The following is a 17697-nucleotide window of genomic DNA, read 5'->3' as shown; positions in this document are numbered from 1 at the left end:
CTGCCATTAAATTCCTGCCCAAAACAGCTTCTCCAGCCTCAAAACAAACAAAGATGTGCTGGTGGGGCAGGTGGATGTGATGAAGGGTGAAGTCCTTCTGGGTAGAGGAGACAGAGGAGCAAAGGAGGGATGGGGCAGAGAGAGGGCAGAGCAATGTTTTTTTTTCTGTGACCTTACAGGAGTTGCTGTGCCCAGTGTTGAGCCCTACTGAGTCTGGCACATGGCACAGCAGGGCACTGGTGGCTAAAACAGGCTGGAGAGGCAATGGGAATGGAGCTGGTGCCATAAAGGGAAAGGCACCAGGGTGGGTGGGTCTCCTGCCCAAGGAGCGGTGTGCCATTGGACACTTTGGTGCCTGCAAGAAGATGAGAGCCACACAGAGGGAAGATGCTCTGTCACACCCTGGAGAAGCTCCCGGTGCCGTTGACAGCATGAAATTCCAACTGATACCCTAATCAGGCGCCTGCCTGTTTGCACAGCGGGGTAAAAGTCCAGCGAGCTGTGGGCTGTGCCCTTGGGTTGCTGCAGCCTCTGTGTGCACAGGGAGCAGGCGCTGGCGAGAAGAGGCCATAAATACGCCCACACAGCCAGCACCCCTTCCCCCAACACACACACAGCCCTCAGCCCCGCTGACAAAATGCATCTGCTGTGTCCCCGCTCCCATGTCCTCCCCTGACTCTCTGCCATCATGCTGGCAGTGCCGTGTCCCCGCTGGCTTTGGCATGCCCACTTGTTGGCTGTGCCATACCCATATTTGCACCCCTGGCAGGTGACAGTCACTCAATTTCAGCAGATATGGCACCTACCCTTTGAGTTGCACAGCCCAAAATTGCACCATGGCCATATGGGGACACTGGGTGGCACGGAAGAGGGACCCTGAGGGTTGTCCTCATCAAGCCCCTGTGCTTTCTGCCCATTACTTCCCCTGTGCTCACACCGCCTGCTTGCACCCTCCTTGGAGAAATCTTGAAATAATCATCAAAATAAGGCCACGCACAACAGGTGGCCAACAGCATGGCAGCCTCCGGCATGGCACAATTCCCAGCAGTGACGAACCGGAGCGCTGCTGCGGCTGCTGCCTTCCCTGTGTCCCATGGAGCAGAGCTGGGCACGGCCCCATCCTGCTGTTGGGTAACTCCCTGCCCGCCCCAGTGGAGGGCTGGGCTGTTTGTGTAGGGCTCGGCCTCTGCTGGTGATACAGGGCTGGGGCTGAGCCACGCTGCCAGCAGCTTCCCACCATGAGACTCTTCTCTCTAGGTAGATCCCAAGGGGAAAAAAAACAATGGGCTGGTTCAGATCACACAGGCACGAAAGGCAAACAAAGCATCCCTGCCCCAGCAGGAAGGGTGAGGATGGGACAATGCGCCATGCAGCTCGGCGCAGCATTCCCCATAGCATCCCAGGAGAGGGAGAAGCAATGGATCACCCAGAGGGAAGTAAAAGCTTGGAGGCTTCCCAAAAGCTATGTAAAAAAAGAGATGTTTGTTGGATGATGTATTTCGCTCCTTCCTCCTTTCCCGCTGGGAAACCCAGGTAAATGTTAGCTCTGAAAGACCCACTGTGCAAACTCAGAGGCACTTCATCTGTGCTGGGTTTTGCAGAAATGTGTTTTCATGCTCACAGCCTGATTCCTTTGGGGGAATTTTTACAAAAGTGTTTGGAGGGCTGTAGGAACATGACTCCTGTTAGATAGCAGGGAGTTTCAGGGCTTCAGTCCTAGCTCTGTCTCTCTGCATACCTCCAGCAGCTTCTGCTCAGCCTTAAAGTGGCTGGGGACACGTTTGGGTCAGGCTGAAGTACCACAAAGTGTTTGCAAAGAAATGGGGCATACACACTCCTATGGGCACAGCACAGGGAAAGTGAAACACAAGAAGGAAAGAGGCATTGCCCTGAGGCAGCCAGCAGCTCTCCTTGTGGCCCCAGAGCATGTGAGATCATCCCCTCCTGCAGTCCTGCTGGGGACATTGATACCAGAGAAGGAGAAAAAGAGTCAGGGACCAGCTCCTTGCCTCCTCACCTGGGGTTTGACTGAGCACAAAGGGGAAAAATCCCAATCTCCTGAGCTCTGGGTCTGTGGGATCCCACTCAGCACGAACATTCACATTCTAGGGAGATGAGCCGTGCTGTAGGACCTGTGCCAGGATGGCTCCAGCCCCCAACACTGAGAGGCACTGGTCCTGCCCAAAGGGACTGAGGGCTGTCCTGGGCTGGGGGCTCCAGCTGTGTGCTGCCTGAAGGAAAATCAGTGCAGGGCTGGCCAGAAAGCTGCTGGGAGCTGCTGCACTTGCCTTGCTACCACCACCCCTTGGGACATGTGGGAGCCCCGTGCTCCCAGCAGCAGGCTGTCTGAGACCTTACACATTCACGGCACATGTAAAGCAGCATCCTCTCCTCCTCGCTGCTCTGCTTAGGGCCGAAGCCCCAGACCCCCCCCCTCCAGCAGGGGTACGTTTGACAGACAGCCCTCCTGCAGCCTGCCCAGAGCCGTCTCCTCCCTCCCTCCCCGCTCAGCGTGCAGCCAGCCCCAACTCCAGGCAGAGCCTTCTGCCGGGCTGTGCCCCCCCTCCGCCCCCTGCATCCATCCACCCCGGCACCCCCCTCTGCCCGCCTGCTCTGCTCCCCCTTCTCCCTCCCTACCTCCGTCTGCGGAGTGAGAGAACAAGTGTCGGATCGGGGAGCGCATAGCAACAGGATTCTGGGATGAAGAAGATTCGGCAGCAGCAGCTCCGCAAGGTGAGAGCCAGAGTGGGAGCGCGGGGACATCGCGTGCCATCGCCCCATGGGGTGCATGGCTGGGGGCACGGATTGCAAATTGGGTGAGGGGCATTTGGAGACGGGTGGGGTTATTTTGTAGGGACTTGGTGAAGGGATGCGTCCCCAGCCCCTGCCCCAGGCAGGTGCTGCTGGCAATGATTTGTGCCAGGGATGCCCGGGAGGGTGGGCACCAGGTGCTCGGTCCCACAGTGCTGCTCATGAGGATGCTGCCCCCTGATGTAGGGAGCTCGGGTGCTCCGGGTTCCCCCATGGGATCAGGACACAGCTGGGCTGCTTCCTCCCTGCTCAAGGCTGGGGTTGAGGGTCTCAGGGGACCCAGGTGGTGCTGGATCCTGAGCTCCCCTTTTACCCTTTGGAGGCCAGTGGAGCTAGGAATCCTGATGGGAGCTCTTTGAGACCCAGCTCTCAGACTTCCCCATGCCAGTCTTGCCCTTCCAGTCTTCCCTCTGCCCCTGCACCAGGGACAGAGCCCCTTGCATTGCCCTTCCCACATGAGGCTGGGTGCTGTGGAGTGGCTGAGTGGCAATCCCAGCTCTCATGCTGCTGTTCCTGCATGTGGGTGCTGCCCAGAGCACGCCCAGGCACTGCTCTTCACCTTTTTGCTCTGCCTGCTAACAGCAGGGTAAGGATGGCTCCAGCCCGTGCCCTGCCTCCAGCTGCAGGAATGAAAACCCTAAGAGTTTTGTCCATGACAGGAAATTCCTGGGATGCTGAGACATGATATAAAAAGCCAGTGCTGGCCTGGCACAAGGCAGCAGCTCTCTGGCAGCCTTCTGCTTTGCTCCGTGCGGCTGGGAGGCAGCTCTGTCCTCTTCCATTTCCTACAAATCGCTTTTTCAGATCACTCAGCAACTGCAAGAACCATTCAAAGTTCTCCTTGTCCCTCCAAAGGCCTTTCTGAGATGTGCAAAGAAATTTCTCTGCTGCTCACGGTCCTGTTTAGCATTTACTCAGGAATCCATTTAGTCCCACAGCAATCAGCCTGAATGGAAAGCAGATGACTCTGGAGTTATTTCCCCCTCTCCGGTGCTGCTCGGGGCCCTTCACCATCCCAACCACTCAGAGCCCTGGGTGGAGGCAGTAGGAGGTGTCCCCTTCAGGTGGCAGGATGCCATGCCTGACCCTGGGCTGAGGTTTCTCTGGAGCTGTTGGAACCACTCACACAGCCCCACAACCCCAGCAGCCCCTCCTCACCTGCATCCGCTTCCTATTTGCAAGCCGGGAGTTTCAAGCCTTTCTACCAGACATATGGAAATTCCTCCTTAATAGAGATCTTTCTCAGGCTCTAAGGATTTTTGCTTTTGCATAATAGTATTTCCGTAAGGGCTGAGTGGATTTGATTTTATTTTTTTCCTACACGGGATTTCTTACATGCTTCAGGGATTATTTGGTGCAAGGGTGGGAGCCTGGCACTGGGATGTCCCCATTCCAACAGGTGCTGGGTGCAGAGCCTCCTTGTGCCATGCCACAGCCTGGCCCATTGCAGCCAGTGGATTTTTTTTCTGCAAGAGATTAACAAGCAATTCGAACTGATCCGGAGTGACTCACATGGCACAGACGCACTGTGCTCACGGCACAGAAATCTGCCTTTGGGTGGCATTTCCTCAGCCAGACGCTGTGGTTCACACACAAAATTGTCAACAAATCACGGACAAAACAACAAAATGATGCCAAAAGTATGAATCGAGGCAAAATACGATGAAAAAATCAACCTGGAGCTGGCTGGATTCTCACAGCTCCAGCTTTGTGACTGTCGAGTTTTGTAGAGGTTGAATTTAAGCAAAGCAGTTTGCAGATAGTAATTAGCACAGGATGATTTCACTGTGGAAGCCAGCTCGTATCTTACCAGAATCTCAAACACCTTTTCTTCTTGGTGCCCTTTACTTTGCTGACCTCTTGGGGGCATCCCCTGGATGCAGAGTGGTGCAGTGCTTGAGGACAGCGATGCCAGGGGAGCGGATGGTCCCTGTCTGTCTGTAACAGGTCTGAAAGATGGCAGCTCTGCATGCAAAGCACTTGCACAGAGCTGTGTGTCAGCCTCTGCTGGGAGAGAAAAGCCCTGTTATGAGAGAGGCTGAAAGAGGTTATTAGTCTTAAAAAAAAAAGGGCTGAAAGAGAGCCTCAGCGTGAGATATCCACCTGAATCAGTGAGGTGTGCAGCTCTCTGTTGTCTGGGACAAAGGTGGTCTGGAATCCTTAAATACTGCATTTTGCAATTTGTTTTCATTCAGATATCAGCCCAGGCTTTGTGTGGTGGGTGAGGATACGGGCAATCTGGGTGATGCAGTCCCTTCTGTGCCTCCCCTACCCCTGTGCTCCCACTGCCCCACCTGCCAGTGACCTCAGGGAGCACAGCTGATGTCTCAGCAGGGATGCTGCGGCACAGTCTGTCCACCGTCTGCAAACATGGTTTGCTGTGGGTTGTGGCTGTTCACTGGGTTAATTAGAGGGTATGGCCAAAATGAGGAATTGCTTAATCAGAGAGCTCAGTTAAGGAGCTGCAGGAGGGCTGCCAGGTGGCAGCGGTGTTTTGTAGCGATGGTATTATATTTAGGTCATGGTTTCACTTTGCAGCCTGAAGCTTTTCCTCCAGCCCGTACCCTGTGGTTATGGCATGCAACAGGGATGGGCTTTTAGGGGTGGCTTCTATAGCCAGGGTTGGGTTTTGATGCCAGCCTTTTGCTCAGGTGAGCACCTCAGGTTGGCTCTGGGAAGAGCTGCCGGATCACCCCACACCAGGTGGATTCATTTGGTGCTGGTGGGCAGGAGCAGGGTGAGAGCGTGCAGCCATTGCAGAATGGCTCCTGGTCTCCATGGGAACTGGCAGCAGGATCAGCCCAGGCTGGACGGAGAGGAGAAGAAGGATGAGGAGGAAAGGGCTGTGCCACCTTGTACAGAACACTGCATCCCAATGGGAAGGAGGACCCACAGTTCTGGACTTATCCTCCCACATCTGCACCTCAAAGTCTGGCTCTCTATGGTCTATGAATTCAGCAGAGATGGTTGTTTTTCCCTTTTAAGACTCCAGAAGAAGGGGAATCCTCCTGCCCTGGTCCTGGTGTCCTGTTTGCAGGGACACCTTCTTTCCTATTGCCTCACTGGAGCTGAACCCAATGCACCCCACAAGGAGAGGGCTCTTCCCATGCCATACTCACGTTCGTGTTTTGAAGATGAGAAAACCTTGTCGTGGCCCCTTGAGATGATTTCTTGACGAAACTGCCTTTCCCAGGGGGCTCTGGCCATGTGGGATGGATTTGATCCCCTTTCAAAGGATGTCAGCTTGCTTTAAAGCCATAGGCTTGATGGCGTACAGAGAACCACCAGAAAGGTGACAAACATCATCACTGTGACTTAGTGGTCGTGAATTTACACCTCTCAGAGATCCTTCCTTCCCTTCTTCCCCTGCTTTACCCCTTCCTTCCATCCCTGGCCATCCTCTCCTATTCCTGCACCCTCTCTCACTCAGCCGGTGACACCAGAGCTCCTGGTGAGCCCCAGCAGCCTGGACGGAGAGCTGGGCTCCCAGTGCCCAGAAGACAGAGGGAACTGGACGGGACGTCTGGATTTCCTCCTCTCCTGCATCGGGTACTGCGTGGGCCTGGGAAACGTCTGGAGGTTCCCCTACAGGGCTTACACCAACGGAGGAGGTACTCATGCATCCTTCCAGCCACGTCCCCTTATCACTGAGTTGGGCAGGTCCCTGAATAGACAGCCCTCGCCCATCTCGGGGCTGAGGAGCAGCAATAACTGGAGAAGATCGTGGTGTTTGTGAAAGATTTGAGGAGAAAACATTTTGTGTATGTGGGCAAAGCAAAGCAAGGTGCGAATCACACACCAGGGGCACAGTGCCCTCTGGGATCTGGGGTGGGCGGTATCGTGGGGAGCTGCTGCTGCCCCTGTCTGCAGAGTTAATATTCTGGCCCCTTCCTGGGAAGGCAGTGGGAGGTTGTGGTAAGGATATTTTCCTTTTACTAGGTGGGCTTTAGCTGTTCACTCCGCATTAATTTCGGGGTTGTTTTCCTTTCTGCTTCCCTTAGGAGCTTTCTTGGTTCCTTACTTCATCATGCTGGCCATCTGTGGGATCCCCATCTTCTTCATGGAGCTGTCACTCGGGCAGTTCTCCAGCCTGGGGCCGCTTGCTGTCTGGAAGATCAGCCCTCTGTTTAAAGGTGCGTGAGTGAAATCCAGAGCCCCCGCGGTGCTTCCATGAGAGCTGCTGGATGGGGCCATGGACCAGAATCCTCTCCCACTGTCCTCAAAGGTTAAACTCTGGGGGAAAATGGAGCTGGTCAGGCTGCTGGGTCAGTCATTTGGGTAGCTGCAAGATACGTATAAGCTACCTGTCGTCAGAGTCTCTGCATGTCCTCATCAGCTCTAGAAATTATATGAAATTGTATGAAAAACTGAGTCAGACAGTGTACAGAATACAGCACTGAAGCTAAGCAAAGGCTGTTAAAAAGGTAAGAACAAAGTGTTCAAAAAAGTTCAGATCAAACATTGAGCTGGAGCAAAACTCTCTGTATAATGCCTGAAAGAAGGTTGTAGTGTTGCAGGGGTTGATCTCTTCTCTCAGGTTGCCAGTGATAGGACAAGAGGGAATGGCCTTGAGTTGCACCGGGGGAGGTTCAGATTGGATATTAGGAAACATTTCTTCTCAGAAAGAGTGGTGATGCAGTGGCACAGCTGCCCAGGGAGGCGTTTGAGAACTGTGGAGATGTGGCACTGAGGGACGCGATCCGTGGGCATGGTGGGATGGGCTGGGGTTGGACTTGGGGATCTTAGGTCTTTTCAAACCTTAATGATTCTATGGAATAGATTATCAATTCACATGCAGAGAGGTCAATAAAGGAGATTCCCCAGCAGGTGAACCTCTGCCTTGGAGCTGGTTAACCATGTGACTGCTGAACCCCAGTGTCTGACCCTGGATATGGATGCACTCTGCTCCGGAGAGATGGCTCACTTCTTCTTTACCCTCTCCTTCCTCCAGGCATTGGCATGGGCACCATCCTCATCGTCTCCCTGGTGGCCATTTACTACAATATGATCATTGCTTACGTTCTCTTCTACCTCTTTGCATCCCTCACAAGCGACTTGCCCTGGCAGCACTGCGGCAACTGGTGGAACACTGACCTGTGCCTGGATCACCGCATCCTCAAGGTGGGGAACACCACCCTCCCCGTCAACATCTCCAACACCGTCAGCCCCAGCGAGGAGTACTGGAGGTGAGGAGGTGTGGAGAACAGGGAGAGAACAAGGATAGAAGGTGGGCACTCATATTGTGGGTGCGGTGACGAGCTCACTGTCAGCATTGGGTGTTCAGCCATTGGGACTGTGGGATGTGTCCACTACCTGGAGTTGCTTTGATGGCCTGGAAATACTTTAGAAGGAAATGTATCCCACAGCTGGACCAGCCAGGACTCACTCATAGCCAGGCTTCCCTCGCGGCTCAGCAGCGCACTGTGGACAAGTCCCACCGACTGCTCAGCAGCCTTTCTCTTTTCGCCCTAGCCGCTACGTTCTGCACATCCAAGGGAGCTCCGGGATCGGGGATCCTGGCAGGATCCGCTGGAACCTGTGTCTGTGCCTGCTCCTTTCTTGGACCATTGTGTACCTGTGCATCTTAAAGGGAGTCAAATCCTCCGGCAAGGTAAGGGCTGGATGGTCTCTTCAGGGATGTCTTCCTGTGTCTGCATTTCTCCTTGCATCTGGGAAGTGAGAGCCATAAACATTTGCTAGACATGGGCTATTTGGGGGTGGCTTGAACACCCTGACACCAACGCCGCTGGCCATGCTGCATCCCAAGGACCTCAGCACTGCAGGTGATTCTGGGTGACCCAGTGTCCCATCCCAGGATGTGCTATAGGGGATCAGGTGCACTGCTCTAGCTCTGCAGCCAGCTCTGCTCTCCCACAGGTCGTGTACTTCACTGCCACCTTCCCATACCTCATCCTGGTGATGCTGCTTATCCGTGGTGTGACACTGGAGGGGGCCTGGAAGGGAATCCGCTTTTACCTCACGCCCCAGTTTGACCACTTGCTGTCTTCCAAGGTGAGCAGGGCTTTCAGTAATTTGTCCGAGACACAAAAATGAATATTCTCCTGTCATCTCCAGCGCACAACAGAGGCAGTTCCCCTGCCTGTAGGTCTTTTCTGGCCAGCTTCTGGCCCAAAGTTCTCCCCCTCCTCCACCAGACCTAAAACATTTCCAGTCAGCAGCTTGTCTCTGCTCCACACCTTACCTGTGCTGTGCTTCCCACCCCTATGTCTCCAGGGGGTTTCCAAATCCAGGCTTCCCTTCACTTTGTTTCCCCTCAGGTGTGGATCGAAGCAGCCCTGCAGATTTTCTACTCCCTTGGGGTAGGCTTTGGGGGCCTCCTCACCTTTGCCTCATACAACACCTTTCATCAGAACATCTACAGGTAGGAGCCAGATACCATCTCCTCAAAATCGTAGCTGGGGAGCCACAAAAGCTTCAGCTGTTCCCCACTGCAGCCACAGGCAGAGAGGAGACTCTTGGTGCTGGGTTGATTCCCTCCACAAGGGAAAGCAAGTTTGGGAGAAACCCCACAGCATGACCTGTGTCATTAGATACAGGTTCCTGGTACCTCTGGAAAGTACCCACTGAGGGAGGCCCTTGGGAGAATCGCATTGCAGCGAAACCAGGGCTGGCAAGGCCACCCCAGCATGGGGCTGCTATGTTCAGAGCATTTGCTTTCTTCTCTGTAGGGACACCTTCATAGTCACCCTGGGCAATGCCATCACCAGCATTCTGGCGGGGTTTGCCATCTTCTCTGTTTTGGGATACATGTCCCAGGAGCTCGGAGTCCCCGTCAACCAAGTGGCCAAAGCAGGTGAGGTCAAACAAGGACCTGTTTTCCCGGAATCTCTGCCAGGGCACAGCAAGGAGCTGGGAAGGGGAGGTGTGGGGCAGATCTTTCATTCCCTGTAGCACCTTTAGCTGGGATGGGGATAATGGGAGACTTCCACCCCACTCAGGCACGGGGATGAAAGGCAGCTGAGGATGTCAGTGTGAGGGATGGTTGGCCCGGAAAGGGAAGGAGGAAGATTGCTCCCTGCCATGCAAATCTTAAACAGCACTAAGTGATGCCTAACAATGGCATGAACAAGAAACAGGCTTATTCTGCACCTCGACACCTTCTCCTGCCCATCTTGCAGGGCTGTGGACAAGTCCCCACTGCAGTGTCATGCTGCTGGAGCCTTCTTTCCTCCATGCCCTGCTCTGTCACCCCCTTTTCACCCTGCTGTCCTTTACCTCCCCTAGGTCCTGGCCTGGCTTTTGTGGTGTACCCCCAGGCCATGACAATGCTCCCCCTTTCTCCATTCTGGTCTTTCCTCTTCTTCTTCATGCTGTTAACCTTGGGCCTGGATAGCCAGGTAAGGACAGAGCCCAGCAGGCCAGCTGCAGTGCCAGGCATCCCAGGAGGATCAGGGAATCCTCTTTTCCTTCCCATTCAGTTTGCCTTTATGGAGACCATCGTGACGGCAGTGACAGACGAATTTCCCTACTACCTGCGACCAAAGAAAGCTGTTTTCTCAGCTGCCATCTGCATTGGCCTCTTCCTAATGGGACTGATCCTCACAACAGAGGTAAGGTGAGGGGATGGATGCACTGGGGACTGACCAGGGGTTCATCCTAAAGACAGAGACAAATATGTCAGCTAAAAAGGTGGGAGAGAGATGACTGATGGGGCTGGGTTCCCTGCGGATGTGAAGTCCCACAGGGAGTAATGCAGCATTACTGTCCTTGTACCAACCCCAGAAGAGAAGTGATGTCTCCTGAGGCTGCCAACATGGGGCAAGGGGTGTATGATCCCACAAGTGGGAGGATGTAGGTAGGATTTTATTGGGGTGCTGGTCCCAGAGATGCTGGTCACTGTGCTTGGACTCTGCAGGGCGGGATGTACTGGCTGGTCCTGCTGGATGACTACAGCGCTGGCTTTGGTCTCATGGTGGTGGTGATCACTACCTGCCTGGTAGTGACACGTGTCTATGGTAAGAGGGTCTGTCCCATGGGGACGTGGGGAAGAGCGGGTATGACAAAGAGGGGGGGTAGAGTGACAAAGAGGTATTTGGAGGGAACAGGACGGGAGCCAGCAGCCTCACAGTGTAACATGAGGCACCTCTTCTTGTTTCTCTTTCACTGGATTCGCTTCCCAGAGATATCTGTTGGACTGAGCCTGGTCCCTCAGACCAGCTGGGTCCTCCTTCCTGCATTTCCAGCTGGGAGGAGAAATGCTTCTTTGCTTCTAGAGGAAAATGCTCTTGCCATTATGGTCCTGGGAGATGGCAGCTGCTGAATCCTTGTCCCTGTCCCTTGTCCCTGTCCCTTCTCTAGGCATGAAGAGGTTCTGCAGAGACATTCACATGATGCTGGGCTTCCAACCAGGGCCCTACTTCAGAGCCTGTTGGATGGTCCTGTCACCAGCTACGATGATGGTAACCACCGGGCTAGATGGTGCTAGAATCCCTGGTGACCTCCCCTTGTCACAATTTGCTCCACTGACCTCTCAAAGGACCGCTCTGGTTCTGCTGAGACCTTTGGGGAGCTCTGAGCTGACTTGCTTTCCCCCCACCCCACAGGCACTGCTGGTGTACAACATCATCAAGTACCAGCCCTCTGAGTATGGCAGCTACCGCTTCCCTGCCTGGGCTGAGGCCCTGGGCATCCTCATGGGACTCTGCTCCTGCCTGATGATTCCTGCAGGCATGCTCATGGCTGTGCTGCAAGAGGAAGGGACGCTGTGGGAGGTAGGAGGCCCTGAAGCACCCCAAAAATGTGAACAGCTGATCCTGAGCCCCTGCCCATCCTGTGCTGTCTGATGATTTGCTGCCTGTGAAATGCATGGAGTGTTGTTCCTTTCATGCGGGGAATAGAGACATGTGGGACTTCACAGCCATTTTGCAGTAGAAAAGGCAAAACAAAGAAGCAGTGGTGCAGAAAGGCTTTGCCCAGGGGCAGGCTGTGTAGCTGCTTGCAGCATCCCAGCCTGGGTTTTACCTTGCTGCTCTCCCCTGGCTGCTATGAGCAGAGCTGCAGCGCTTGCTGCCCTCCCCAGGCTGCAGCCTTTGGAAGGAGGAGCCTGGTCCTGGGCATGATGACGTGACCAGGAACCACCTTGATGGATGCTAACCCATTACCTAGAAGGATCTAATTCTACACCATAGCCCTGCACTAACTCCCAGCTCCCACAAGCCTTCCCCACCATCCCATGCAGACCAACAGACCGCTGCAAAGCACAGAAGGGCAGTGAGGCACTTTTGCTTTCCCCAAATGCTGCAGGATAGTCTTTCGGCCCCTTCCCACCCACTCTGGAGCTCATCCCACAAAGGATATGAATGATAGCGGGGAGCACAGCAGGTGCCACGCCACAGTGAGCACCCACACCCCTCTACTCATCCCTTCACAGCGCTTCCAGCAAGCCAGCCGTCCCACCATGGACTGGGGCCCATCGCTGGAGGAGAACCGGACCGGTACATATGTGGCCAGCCTGGCTGGCAGCCAGTCCCCCAAACCACTGATGGTCCACATGCGGAAATACGGGGGCATCACCAGCTATGAGAACACGGCCATCGAGGTGGACAAGGAGATCGAGGAGGAAGAGGAGGAGTCCATGATGTGAGGGGATAAACTCTCCTCTTTACACTTTAGCACTTCAAGCTGGCTCAGGGCTGGGGAGGCTTTTAGGATCTGCTGGCCCTGCTGGACCCCTCACCACCACCCCAGCCCTGCCAGGACAGAGATGCTGCCTGTCCTGTCACCCCTAAGGTGTTTGTGTTCAGTGTGGCAAGGTGTGCAACGAGTCCATATGTTCATGTGACAATGTCTGTGCAAGCATCTGGGTTGCCCCAAGCCCTTGGCCCCAGCCCAGGGATGCTTGGTGCAGAAGGAGGCAGTCCTCTGAGTTTGTGCGTTCTCTGCTAATATGTGTTTAACTCCAGCAACCCACAAACACATGTGAGAAAGAATTTCAATATCCTAAATGCCCTGAGGAAGGTCTGTGTCAGTGCCCTCAGAGACACCCCGGCAAAACCAGGGTGCATCAGCATCCTGCTGAAATCTGACCTAATAAATGAGCAGTAAAAATAGTAAGAAGGAAATAAAGTGCTTTATAAATAAACTGGCCTGGGACATCCTGAGATTGTAGGTCCATACAGGGACAGGGCTCAGGCAAGCTGAAGAATGGGAAGAGGCTGGATCTCTGGTTCCCCATAAATGCAGGAGCTCGTGCACAGGGGTCAATTGGATCCAGCAGCAAAGCATGCAAGTGCAGCTTCCCCAGGGTACCTCCTGCCTGGGTAGAGGAAGAGGAGCTCACACAGCAACCGTAAAGGCACATCCAGAGGGGATTCCAGGTACGTGGGGCACAGACACCTGCTGCGTTGTCCAACGCGTCTCTGTTCCACTAAGGTAAAAACCACAATGAAGGATAAACAGAAAAATGAGGGCTTATGTCTGGGTTATGCCTGTAGCCCTGATGTACTGGGCTCTCTCCAGGGCGAACCTGGCACGAGGCTTTTCTGGCATGGCCATGTCATCACGTCACCCACGTGTGCCAGGCTCCACTGTGCTGCGCAGCACATAGCCACCTCGGGGAGAAACCAGCCAGCCCTCCAGCAGCACCCAGCAGCAGTCTGTGCTGCTCCTCAGTGTCCCTTCCCTCTCACTGTGGGGGATTTAATTATTGCCTTTGCACCTCTGGGTCTGTAGGGATGTTCTCCAACGTGCCTTTCTCCTGCTGCTTTTCTCTCCACGCTGGAGGCACTGAGCACAACTCAGCTTGCTTCCCAGCTGGCTCTGACCTTTATTCTTCCTCATCAGACCCCTTCCCTGGGCCCGTTGGGCTGTGGCAGTGCGACCGTGCCGCAAAGCACCTCCGTCCGCTATTCCCTGGGTTAATCATTAGAAGCCGGCCATAAAAGTGTCGCTGATGGAAAGTTCAGGCTGTGGCGGCTGGGGAGCGGGGAGGGCCTGCCATAAACATTTATGGCCCCAATGAATCCTCGCTCTAACCTTGACACTATTTGCTGAGCGGGAGGCCTCGGGAGGTCACGGTGCTGCCCAGCCACCGTGGTGTGCGGGCTGGGGGACCCCAACCAGCCTGGCCCTGTTGAGAGATGGATGTGATGGAGCAGGAGGTGGGCTTGGGCACTTCATGGCATCACTGCTGGCCATGGAGTGCTGGAGGCACTTGGAACACCCTCACAGGATGTGGAGATGGAGAATTTTTGAGCTGGGCACTCTGCTCTGGGCTCTGCGTGGCTCCATGGGGTCCTGGCCCCACATTCCCCTATGGAATCCTACAGGCTGCATGCCTGCCATCGCTTGGAGGTGCAGTGTGAAGGACGGGGCAGGGACACGTCCCCTGGGCACAGCGCACTGGGACACAGCACTGCATCCATCCCTACGCCTCCACGCGTTCCGCCCTCTGGGGAACACCCTGCTCTGCCACTGCATTGACCTTGCAGCAACACTTTTTGGCACGGAGTGACGGAAATACTGCCAAGGGGCAGAGGTTGGCCTCGGGACAGGCGCTGCCTGCTTCCCGCAGCACAGCCTTCTGCTGACACCTCGTGGGACCGCAGCACCACTGCAGGCGCGGAGCCGAGCCATGCCACGCCGCCCCACGGCTCCACATCACCCCTGAGTTCCTCCTGCTGCCCTCAGAGCAGCCCAGCGCTGTGTTCCCATCACCCTGCAACGGGGACAGCCAGGGCTGGGGGTGACGTGAAGCTGCCACGGTGAGCCCAGGAACCCAGGCTTTGCTCTAAGCCTCACTGCTTTTATGGGCAGCAACGGGGGGATGCAAACGGCCTGAGTCACTGCAGTGACGGAGAATCACCCGTTTCCATGCTCAGAAGTTGTTAGCTATTTATTGCACTTGAACACCAAGAATAAAACGGACAATTGCCCTCCCGCCCCGCGCCCGGCCCCCCCGCTGCCCTCCCACGTATCGCATCCGAGTCGAACAGTGATCGTTCCGTTTGCAGCCACAGGTTCTGAAAACAAAGGACAAGGAAACGATACCGATCCCTCCCCCCCCGCATCGAGAGCCCACAGAATCCAACGTGGTCGCACTGCTCGAAGGATTGAGAAAGCATACAAAAGGATAAAGGCTTCAGCTGCAACCGTATGGACTTACAGACACAGGGGACGGGCAGCCACCCCTCCCCAGGGCCTGGTTTATGTTGCTTGACAAAGCTTAGTATACTCTTAATTAATATATATATATATTTGCAGTCATCTTAAATAAATATTTCCATAGAGAATTCCTGTATGCATATATATATATTTTTATATATATATAATATGAGAGAGAGATCTTGATTTTTTTTTTTCTTAAACCACTGTGAACATATTTTCCCTGCTTGTCCAAAAAAAATGTTACAAAAACCCTAAAATTGTGCAACAGTTAGAAAAAGGGGACAACAACTCAAGGAAGGAAGGAGCCACTCGATACGGCCCCTCCGCACCCCCTCGTCTGTACCTAAGGGCAGAAAGGACTGTCTGCTGAGGAGGGTGGCCTCTGGGGGACAGATGGCACAGAGGCCACTATCCCCTACTGCGATGTGTCCACAGCCTGTTCAAAATCTGAGTTTCCCTGTCTGGAATGAAAGGGCTGGGGTCTGCACTTTTGGAAATGGCAATGGCAAAGTCTTCGTCCAGCTAGCAGGAGTGCGTTGTTTGCATCAAGACGGTTCTGTAGACCATGAGAAGTGTCCTGTGATGGAAGATGAAGGGTTATAGCCCAGCTCCTGGGATGATCAGAGAATTTGGTTATGGGATTTTCTGCTGGCAGACAGCTCTTGGTCCATGGGGCTACACAGAAAGTGTAGCTGCCCTTTGAAACACACCTCTGCTGTTTGCTGGTGTTTCTCAGAAGTCCATGAGCTTCAAATGCTGCCAGCTCCATCCTGCATGCCTCCACAGGGTCATAAATTCATGTTGGGCAGAGGGAGACGAGGCAAATTTGTGGGGTTTGGTGCCTGGAAAGTGGAGAATTTATTCGGGAAGGGGAAAGAGCTGTCCTGGCTGTGCCTGCCTAGAGGGAGGAGCGGAGCATTTGCTCTCTCCAGCAAAGAGCAGAGGCCCAGGGGTGGCTTCTTCTCCTTCCAGAGTGGATATACCAGCAAGACCTGAGAAATGAAGGTGTTGCAGCTGAAACTGGACCTTGGCAGTCCAGAAAGGAAAAGGAGCAGTTCCCAACTCCACCTGTGGGTCTGGGAGCCTGAGAACGCCGTAGCAAGTCCTCAGATTCAGTTATCTGCAGTGGTCTGAGAGATGGAAGAGATGACAAATTGGAGGACTTCTGAGTTTACACTGACCTGGATGGACAGACAAGTCAGGCTGTACCTGCACTAGGATATTAGGTGATCTCTGGCCTTGAGGATACTGAGGACAGGAAGACCATGGCAGTGAACTCCCTCCCAAGAAGGTGGCATCATCCATATTGCATATTGTAAACATCTCCTGGACCTTGTCATCACTTGATGACAGAACTGTGGTTGTATTGCTGGGGCAATACCAGATAGCATGCAATACAGTTGGTGCCAACAGCACAGTCTCTAGCAAGAACATCTGGTACAGATGTAACTGCAGCATCCCTTGTTCTGCAAGCCAAAAAAAAGGCTGTGGCATATGATTATGTTGATTTTTTATAAAGTTTTCCTGTAAGTTCAGGCAAAAATCAAGAAATGCAAAGGAAGACAGGCAAAGTTTTTCGCAATGGCTACTAAAAGAAAAGGTGTTGGCTTATCAGTGCTTGTTCAGAGATGTTCTGGGGAGACAGAAACCTGCTCTGGAGAACCAGGGTGAAATGGGGAGAGAAACCAGGCAGAACAGACCTCTAAAGTGCAGGTGCTTAATGCTGCCAACTTAGGCAGGTTGGGAAGTTGGGTCTTCCTTGGTCAGGCGTTGGCTTGACTGGAAGACTAGAAACAATTGGAAAAAAAGACTATACTTCCCTTAGAAGAACTGGGAGCATTTTGGGTGTTGCAAAGACATCCAGATGCCTCGCAAAGAACCTGTCCTTGGAGAGATGGCGGTAGGGAAGCCTCAAGGAAGAGAAATCACCTCCAAAAAACAGCTCAAAGCCTCTCTGGAAACCAAGATATTCTCCTCAGCCAGCAACTGCTTGAAGTGGGCTTCTAGTAAAAGGGCACTGCATCTACCCCACCATCCCATCTGTCAGGCCCAACAAACCCTACACAAGACCTGTCCCAGCCCTTTCTCCAGCACTGTCTGCTGGAGCAACTTCCCAGAGCTGTTGGCAGCTCCAAAACTAGGCTGAGCCCCACAGCATCCTGCTTTCTTGTCAATTTCACACCCATCTGCAGTACAGCTCTGACATCAGGAGGTGGGTGAGACCTTTGCCATGGCTGGCTTCAGAGCCAGTGCTGGGGAGGAGGGAGAACCGTGAAAGAGCTGAGTCCTTCCTTTAAAAATGAAAAAGGAAAAAAATAAAATAAATCAGCACTACGCAACTACAGGAAGAAAAATGGGTCTGTGAAAGCACCCCAACTCTGTCTTAAAAGCTTGTTCTCTCCCTGAATAGATATCCCTGCTTTGGGGGCAATTCTTGCAAGCCAACATAGTTCCACAGTCAACCAGCAAAGGTCCACCAAAGGCATGGGGACACACACTCGCATCCAAAGAGGACCATTGAGATTTCTTTCCAAAAAAGTCTCTCCTATACAACATTGCCAGCAACAGTCACGGTCCCTGCACAGTGAGACACAACAGAAACTTCTCACAGCCTCTCAATACCCCAACAGTTTGGATTCCTGCCCCTCCATCCAGTAGGAAAATATTTTTGCAGTCTGCAAGGACGTGGCTGCATTTTGCGAGGCAGCCATCCCTGCCTAGACAAAGAGCAAAGCATTCAAAACCACAGAAAAGGCAAAA

At 53.8% G+C, this 17697-nt stretch overlaps 1 protein-coding gene across 1 annotated transcript; it reads left to right on the top strand.

Annotated features, from left to right (window-relative positions):
* The first annotated feature begins 2605 nt into the window (after positions 1-2605).
* Positions 2606-12864, top strand: SLC6A7 (solute carrier family 6 member 7). Its single transcript, XM_042826298.1, has 13 exons — positions 2606-2733; positions 6242-6422; positions 6813-6944; positions 7763-7997; positions 8284-8422; positions 8689-8823; positions 9090-9193; positions 9501-9625; positions 10057-10382; positions 10688-10787; positions 11131-11231; positions 11376-11543; positions 12203-12864. Exons 1-13 carry the CDS (start codon positions 2701-2703, stop codon positions 12413-12415), a joined length of 1992 nt encoding a protein of 663 aa, XP_042682232.1. The 5' UTR covers positions 2606-2700; the 3' UTR covers positions 12416-12864.
* The last annotated feature ends 4833 nt before the right edge of the window (positions 12865-17697 follow it).

Source organism: Centrocercus urophasianus, unplaced genomic scaffold (genome assembly GCF_019232065.1).
Source record: "Centrocercus urophasianus isolate 14NV4802_14NV808 unplaced genomic scaffold, USGS_Curo_1.0 seq_26, whole genome shotgun sequence".
Classification (NCBI taxonomy): domain Eukaryota; kingdom Metazoa; phylum Chordata; class Aves; order Galliformes; family Phasianidae; genus Centrocercus; species Centrocercus urophasianus.
The sequence above is the reverse complement of the archived record's forward strand: the minus strand, read 5'-3'. Positions and strand labels throughout refer to the sequence as shown.